The sequence below is a fragment of the Rutidosis leptorrhynchoides genome, chromosome 9, assembly GCF_046630445.1.
Source record: "Rutidosis leptorrhynchoides isolate AG116_Rl617_1_P2 chromosome 9, CSIRO_AGI_Rlap_v1, whole genome shotgun sequence".
NCBI classification, from domain to species: domain Eukaryota; kingdom Viridiplantae; phylum Streptophyta; class Magnoliopsida; order Asterales; family Asteraceae; genus Rutidosis; species Rutidosis leptorrhynchoides.
Genome location: NC_092341.1, coordinates 256,809,982 through 256,819,298, shown reverse-complemented (window position 1 = coordinate 256,819,298; position 9,317 = coordinate 256,809,982). Strand labels below are relative to the sequence as shown.

The window sequence follows — 9,317 nt, the reverse complement described above, 5'->3', positions numbered from 1 at the left end:
ATGATGAACAAGAGAAAGCGTTTCAGTTATTGAAGAAAAAGCTAACTACGGCACCTATATTGTCATTGCCTGAAGGGAATGATGATTTTGTGATTTATTGTGATGCATCAAAGCAAGGTCTCGGTTGTGTATTAATGCAACGAACGAAGGTGATTGCTTATGCGTCTAGACAATTGAAGATTCACGAACAAAATTATACGACGCATGATTTGGAATTAGGCGCGGTTGTTTTTGCATTAAAGACTTGGAGGCACTACTTATATGGGGTCAAAAGTATTATATATACCGACCACAAAAGTCTTCAACACATTTTTAATCAGAAACAACTGAATATGAGGCAGCGTAGGTGGATTGAATTATTGAATGATTACGACTTTGAGATTCGTTACCACCCGGGGAAGGCAAATGTGGTAGCCGATGCCTTGAGCAGGAAGGACAGAGAACCCATTCGAGTAAAATCTATGAATATAATGATTCATAATAACATTACTACTCAAATAAAGGAGGCGCAACAAGGAGTTTTAAAAGAGGGAAATTTAAAGGATGAAATACCCAAAGGATCGGAGAAGCATCTTAATATTCGGGAAGACGGAACCCGGTATAGGGCTGAAAGGATTTGGGTACCAAAATTTGGAGATATGAGAGAAATGGTACTTAGAGAAGCTCATAAAACCAGATACTCAATACATCCTGGAACGGGGAAGATGTACAAGGATCTCAAGAAACATTTTTGGTGGCCGGGTATGAAAGCCGATGTTGCTAAATACGTAGGAGAATGTTTGACGTGTTCTAAGGTCAAAGCTGAGCATCAGAAACCATCAGGTCTACTTCAACAACCTGAAATCCCGGAATGGAAATGGGAAAACATTACCATGGATTTCATCACTAAATTGCCAAGGACTGCAAGTGGTTTTGATACTATTTGGGTAATAGTTGATCGTCTCACCAAATCAGCACACTTCCTACCAATAAGAGAAGATGACAAGATGGAGAAGTTAGCACGACTGTATTTGAAGGAAGTCGTCTCCAGACATGGAATACCAATCTCTATTATCTCTGATAGGGATGGCAGATTTATTTCAAGATTCTGGCAGACATTACAGCAAGCATTAGGAACTCGTCTAGACATGAGTACTGCCTATCATCCACAAACTGATGGGCAGAGCGAAAGGACGATACAAACGCTTGAAGACATGCTACGAGCATGTGTTATTGATTTCGGAAAAAGTTGGGATCGACATCTACCGTTAGCAGAATTTTCCTACAACAACAGCTACCATTCAAGCATTGAGATGGCGCCGTTTGAAGCACTTTATGGTAGAAAGTGCAGGTCTCCGATTTGTTGGAGTGAAGTGGGGGATAGACAGATTACGGGTCCGGAGATTATACAAGAAACTACCGAGAAGATCATCCAAATTCAACAACGGTTGAAAACCGCCCAAAGTCGACAAAAGAGCTACGCTGACATTAAAAGAAAAGATATAGAATTTGAAATTGGAGAGATGGTCATGCTTAAAGTTGCACCTTGGAAAGGCGTTGTTCGATTTGGTAAACGAGGGAAATTAAATCCAAGGTATATTGGACCATTCAAGATTATTGATCGTGTCGGAAGAACCCGTCGAAAGATACCAATTGTTAAAAGACTTAAGCAAAACAAGATACCAATTGTTAAGATTCGATGGAATGCTCGTAGAGGACCCGAGTTCACCTGGGAGCGTGAAGATCAGATGAAGAAGAAATACCCGCATCTATTTCCAGAAGATTCGTCAACACCTTCAACAGCTTAAAATTTCGGGACGAAATTTATTTAACGGGTAGGTACTGTAGTGACCCGAACTTTTCCATGTTTATATATATTAATTGAGATTGATATTTACATGATTAAATGTTTCCAACATGTTAAGCAATCAAACTTGTTAAGACTTGATTAATTGAAATATGTTTCATATAGACAATTGACCACCCAAGTTGATCGGTGATTCACGAACGTTAAAACTTGTAAAAACTATATGATGACATATATATGGATATATATATATAGTTAACATGATACTATGATAAGAAAACATATCATAAAGTATATTAACAATGAACTACATATGTAAAAACAAGACTACTAACTTAATGATTTTTAAACGAGACATATATGTAACGATTATCGTTGTAAAGACATTTAATGTATATATATCATATTAAGAGATATTCATACATGATAATATCATGATAATATAATAATTTAAAATCTCATTTGATATTATAAACATTGGGTTAACAACATTTAACAAGATCGTTAACCTAAAGGTTTCAAAACAACACTTACATGTAACGACTAACGATGACTTAACGACTCAGTTAAAATGTATATACATGTAGTGTTTTAATATGTATTTATACACTTTTGAAAGACTTCAATACACTTATCAAAATACTTCTACTTAACAAAAATGCTTACAATTACATCCTCGTTCAGTTTCATCAACAATTCTACTCGTATGCACCCGTATTCGTACTCGTACAATACACAGCTTTTAGATGTATGTACTATTGGTATATACACTCCAATGATCAGCTCTTAGCAGCCCATGTGAGTCACCTAACACATGTGGGAACCATCATTTGGCAACTAGCATGAAATATCTCATAAAATTACAAAAATATGAGTAATCATTCATGACTTATTTACATGAAAACAAAATTACATATCCTTTATATCTAATCCATACACCAATGACCAAAAACACCTACAAACACTTTCATTCTTCAATTTTCTTCATCTAATTGATCTCTCTCAAGTTCTATCTTCAAGTTCTAAGTGTTCTTCATAAATTCCAAAAGTTCTAGTTTCATAAAATCAAGAATACTTTCAAGTTTGCTAGCTCACTTCCAATCTTGTAAGGTGATCATCCAACCTCAAGAAATCTTTGTTTATTACAGTAGGTTATCATTCTAATACAAGGTAATAATCATATTCAAACTTTGGTTCAATTTCTATAACTATAACAATCTTATTTCAAGTGATGATCTTACTTGAACTTGTTTTCGTGTCATGATTCTGCTTCAAGAACTTCGAGCCATCCAAGGATCCATTGAAGCTAGATCCATTTTTTCTCTTTTCCAGTAGGTTTATCCAAGGAAATTAAGGTAGTAATGATGTTCATAACATCATTCGATTCATACATATAAAGCTATCTTATTCGAAGGTTTAAACTTGTAATCACTAGAACATAGTTTAGTTAATTATAAACTTGTTCGCAAACAAAAGTTAATCCTTCTAACTTGACTTTTAAAATCAACTAAACACATGTTCTATATCTATATGATATGCTAACTTAATGATTTAAAACCTGGAAACACGAAAAACACCGTAAAACCGGATTTACGCCGTCGTAGTAACACCGCGGGCTGTTTTGGGTTAGTTAATTAAACACTATGATAAACTTTGATTTAAAAGTTGTTATTCTGAGAAAATGATTTTTATTATGAACATGAAACTATATCCAAAAATTATGGTTAAACTCAAAGTGGAAGTATGTTTTCTAAAATGGTCATCTAGACGTCGTTCTTTCGACTGAAATGACTACCTTTACAAAAACGACTTGTAACTTATTTTTCCGACTATAAACCTATACTTTTTCTGTTTAGATTCATAAAATAGAGTTCAATATGAAACCATAGCAATTTGATTCACTCAAAACGGATTTAAAATGAAGAAGTTATGGGTAAAACAAGATTGGATAATTTTTCTCATTTTAGCTACGTGAAAATTGGTAACAAATCTATTCCAACCATAACTTAATCAACTTGTATTGTATATTATGTAATCTTGAGATACCATAGACACGTATACAATGTTTCGACCTATCATGTCGACACATCTATATATATTTCGGAACAACCATAGACACTCTATATGTGAATGTTGGAGTTAGCTATACAGGGTTGAGGTTGATTCCAAAATATATATAGTTTGAGTTGTGATCAATACTGAGATACGTATACACTGGGTCGTGGATTGATTCAAGATAATATTTATCGATTTATTTCTGTACATCTAACTGTGGACAACTAGTTATAGGTTACTAACGAGGACAGCTGACTTAATAAACTTAAAACATCAAAATATATTAAAAGTGTTGTAAATATATTTTGAACATACTTTAATATATATGTATATATTGTTATAGGTTCGTGAATCAACAGTGGCCAAGTCTTACTTCCCGACGAAGTAAAAATCTGTGAAAGTGAGTTATAGTCCCACTTTTAAAATCTAATATTTTTGGGATGAGAATACATGCAGGTTTTATAAATGATTTACAAAATAGACACAAGTACGTGAAACTACATTCTATGGTTGAATTATCGAGATCGAATATGCCCCTTTTTATTAAGTCTGGTAATCTAAGAATTAGGGAACAGACACCCTAATTGACGCGAATCCTAAAGATAGATCTATTGGGCCTAACAAACCCCATCCAAAGTACCGGATGCTTTAGTACTTCGAAATTTATATCATATCCGAAGGGTGTCCCGGAATGATGGGGATATTCTTATATATGCATCTTGTTATTGTCGGTTACCAGGTGTTCACCATATGAATGATTTTTATCTCTATGTATGGGATGTGTATTGAAATATGAAATCTTGTGGTCTATTGTTACGATTTGATATATATATAGGTTAAACCTATAACTCACCAACATTTTTGTTGACGTTTAAAGCATGTTTATTCTCAGGTGAATATTAAGAGCTTCCGCTGTTGCATACTAAAATAAGGACAAGATTTGGAGTCCATGTTTGTATGATATTGTGTAAAAACTGCATTCAAGAAACTGATTTCGATGTAACATATTTGTATTGTAAACCATTATGTAATGGTCGTGTGTAAACAGGATATTTTAGATTATCATTATTTGATAATCTACGTAAAGCTTTTTAAACCTTTATTTATGAAATAAAGGTTATGGTTTGTTTTAAAAATGAATGCAGTCTTTGAAAAATGTCTCATATAGAGGTCAAAACCTCGCAACGAAATCAATTAATATGGAACGTTTTTAATCATTAAGAACGGGACATTTCATACTTTACATGCTCTATATCCTATTTGTTTCAAAACAAGTGTGAAGAGGAATAGTAACCCATGAACAGTTTCGAAACCCACACCCATCAAATGTGTCGAAATTGAGGGAAAAATACCATGGCATGATGTCAGAAAGACTTCTCACAGGTGTCGGAGCCAACACCATGGCATGGTGACAGAACTAAGGAGCTGCACAAAATCGAGGATGTACATACTGGTTCCGAGGAAACCACCAAACTCGCCTCGTAAGAGTCGTATATATATAAACTAACTCCACCGATTACCATCATGTAGCAGAAACGAGTATCATCCCACTTTGTTAAGAGTTGTAAAGTGGGACTCGATCCTGCGCTCATTTTCACAAAGACCTCCGCATGGTGGCCCCCAGCTTTTAAGGCATGGGGGTATCACTAAGCTATTATCCCTAGTAGTTGATGGTGATTCTAGTGTCATTTAGCAATTATTTTAGTTCGTTGCGATATATTTGAAATCAAATGTTATCTAGTTATGCTCAATAATGGTTTTGAGAGTGTACAGTGTACACTCATACAAACTACCTCAATACTATCGCATAAATGGCGGGAGTTAAAAGGGTGCGCTCTTCACTATTTGTGGAACGGTATATTTACCATACTCGTATACCCAAAAATTATGTTCTTACGAATTTTCACACCAAAAGTCACAACTTTTCGGTTAACAACTTTTTTTGCCAAAAATACCGAACATGTAATTGCCACAAAAAACGAAGGATTGCACCCTTTCATTTCAACCAACAAAAATATTATTTTGCTGATTTGCTATCATATGAAGCAACCTAATGATACACACGCTCTAGTATTGAATTTGTGATTTTTTGTCAATAACACAAATTTTCATTCTTTAATTATCTCTGTAAAGATTTCGCCAGCCTTGACATTTGTTGATTCAAAAATACTATAGAGAGAAAATATTTACATGAATTATAAATCAATCCAGATTATCATTCCTTAACAAAAGTAACTTAAACATATAAAGAAAATGCACGAACTGATCGACGAACTTAGATAGTTAGATGCATATATTGTATTTTGAAACAAAAATATATTCCTCTAAATTTGCACAATATGGAAGTTAAAAACAAACAAGATTAACCTTTTGTAGTAGCTTAAGTGGTAGTTGTCTGACACTCTTTGTTAGAAGTTCGGAGTTCTACTTCCGGGAACTACAACATTGCACACAAGGTTATCCCCTGACTTTGAAATCCACTCATTTCACACATTGCGTTGCGAGGCCAGCGTGGAGGGAGTTTTTACCGGTCATGCTCTCGAATTGGTCCAGGTTTTCTATAGGGCAGCAGTTGGGGGCAGGTTATGCAACTGCCGAAGATGATCGCGTGAGTGGTTTAGTCCCCCTGGGTGATCCCGAACTGCTGTTAAGAAAAAACAAACAAGATTTGATATAAATCACTAATTTGATGAATCCAATTACATACATTGATTAAGTGTTTTTTAAAGAATCTTTTTGAGAAAGAGTATCATACTATACAAATTACAACAATCTTTAACCGAGGTGTTTAAGTTACACTGTTTTAAACTGTAATATGAATGTACTTAAGGCAATAACTACTGAAACTCAACTCAGAGTCACAATCACTTTCAAGATTGAGTTACAAGCTAGCTTAATGATTGGTACTAAATTGAGAAACATATTATTCTAATATTTGTATTTATTATTTAGGACATAATACAACCCAAAAAATGATATCTATTTCTTGATTAATGCTCATAGAATATGCAATCTCAAGATTCAAAAACATGGAGTAAATGGTTGTTCAACCATAGCTTGATTTGGATGATGATCGTGATCTTGATTCCACATAAATCCACTCCAAAGTCCATCATCCGCTACAGTGTCCCACCAGCTTGCAACATCTTGAGCCAACATACACGGGTTTTGTTGATGTTGCACGCCGGTAGCCATTGGGGATGTAAAATTAGTTGCAGTTTCTTGTAGCATGACATGGGTTTGTTCAATGATCATGCCTATGTTGTTTTCTTCTGATTCATCTAACTTTGTATTGTTTATTGTTCCCTTAACCATTTGGTCTTCAGTGTAACTATTATGATCTTCAAATTTTCTATTTTTCTTATTCTTACTTGGTTTTTCTTGCTTTTTGAAATGAGTTCTCCAATAATTCTTGATTTCATTATCCGTTCTTCCTGGCAAATATCTGGCTATCGTAGACCACCTATAAAGCGAAACATATAAATATTGTAAGTTTTAAAGATCAATATACAATTTAACCTATATAAAGTGAGAAAAATAAAATATAAAAACGAGACGAACTTACTTGTTTCCCCATAAAGCGTGAAGCTCGATTATGATGCCTTCTTCTTGAGGCGTTAACTGGCCTTTCTTAAGACCCGGTCGTAAGTAGTTCACCCATCTCAACCTACAACTCTTCCCATTTCTCTTCAATCCTAAAATTAATAATCAAACTCAATATTTAGGGAAAAATTAACATAAACCAGAAATATACTTGATGCAACAATTGAAACTTTTTGTAATACTCAAAGTTGTTTTCTCATTAGTACAAATATACTACATAACCTCTAGCTCCTTGCTAGAGGTTTCTTTTTTATTGAAGTTTAGCTGTTCAAAAAAAGGTAGTACATAACAGAAAACTTATATGAAACTTATGTTATAGACATAAAACTTACCTGAACAACCAGCTACTGAGCTCCATCTTCCCTCACCATGTAACGCAACGTAATCTGAAAGCAACTTATCCTCTGCAGGTGTCCAAGGCCCCTTCCTCCATTCTTGATCTGCTATTCTCCACCCCATCGTACCGTCCATTTTCGTTATTTTTTTGCACTTAATTTATCTTGTCTCCAACTCTTGTGACACAATTGCTCTTTAACTTGAAACAACCCCTTTATATATATGTGTATAAATAGATAATAAGTATTCTCTAGTTAGCATCAGCAAACTCAGTGCCCCTTTTAGATATGATGATCTCACAATCTTAATAACACTCACCTTTATAAGATCTTATCATGGACTTTATAAATAAATAATTGAGTTAATAAGTTAAATTATGAACTTGTGTCTCCCTAAGTGTTGAAACATCAATCTCTACCCAATTAGTGTCAAGCATGTGTCTTTACTACTTAAACATCAAAGAAAACATTCCTTATATGAAGACTACTTTAGAAAGATTAAGTCATATTTTCAATGATAATACAGAATCTAAAAAAAAAGCACTGTCTTAATAATCTAGCTTAAAAAACTAACATAGTGGTTGTTGGTGTCTCCTTGAAAACAGCCCCATGTCCAATCTTTGTTTAACATATGTTAATACAACAAAATATCACGAGTTTATGAGCCGTAGATCGAAGCTTCTGGTTACTATATCGCGATAGAATATATAAAAGGCGATGAGTCAGGTTGCGGACACGTGTTGTGGTAATTAATTAATCCACTATTATATGTACTGCTAAAACATTGTTTAATGAGATGTTGCTCATTAGTTTATGATTATATGCTAATTTGGAGCCTGATGTGTAACACCTAAACTATATATTAATAGAAAGTTTTCCTGATGTAGAAAGGGAATTAGTATTAAATATTTAGACATGGTTTAAAATTAATACTTTACTTGATTCTGTATCAAAGGTGGAATGCATTTGGTCTATTCTTTTTAAAGAACACTTAGTAGTTCCCGTTCAAACTAAAAACGTTTGAAAGGTGCCGACGTGGATTTGGAAGATAGCGATGATCATGATAGTTACGGATGAAAGATTTAATCGACGGTTGAAAACTATTCAAACTTTCACTTGGTGCTGTAGGTACACAAAATCACACGTTTGTAAAAGGTGATTAAGTAGCCTTAATCTAGATTTTTTGTATTATTGTGGCTTCAAAGGGTTTCTAGAATTAGTTGTTATTTTTCATGTTTATGAATGGTTATGAGGATGTTATAACTTCCTATTAAAAACCATTAGTAGGAAATAGTATATGAAACTTGAGAAATTTTTCATGGAAGTAGAAAAGGGTAGTTTATATGAAAGAATTAATTAATATATGTTATGTTTAGAAGAAAAAAAATCGTACGTTGTTTAGAAATAGGAATATGTTATAATAATAATAATAATAATAATAATATAGATATGGATAGTCAATTTTGGTGTATACATATAGTCAATTTTGGTACACAAAGTATGTATTTTTATATTGAGATTTTAGGCTATAAATACTC

At 33.7% G+C, this 9,317-nt stretch overlaps 1 protein-coding gene across 1 annotated transcript; it reads right to left on the bottom strand.

The window, feature by feature from the left end:
- Positions 1-6,862: 6,862 nt before the first annotated feature.
- On the bottom strand, positions 6,863-7,951 carry LOC139867611 (MYB-like transcription factor EOBII). Its single transcript, XM_071855978.1, has 3 exons — positions 7,777-7,951; positions 7,407-7,536; positions 6,863-7,304 (listed from the first exon to the last, which is right to left on the bottom strand). Exons 1-3 carry the CDS (start codon positions 7,913-7,915, stop codon positions 6,863-6,865), a joined length of 711 nt encoding a protein of 236 aa, XP_071712079.1. The 5' UTR covers positions 7,916-7,951.
- Positions 7,952-9,317: the final 1,366 nt, after the last annotated feature.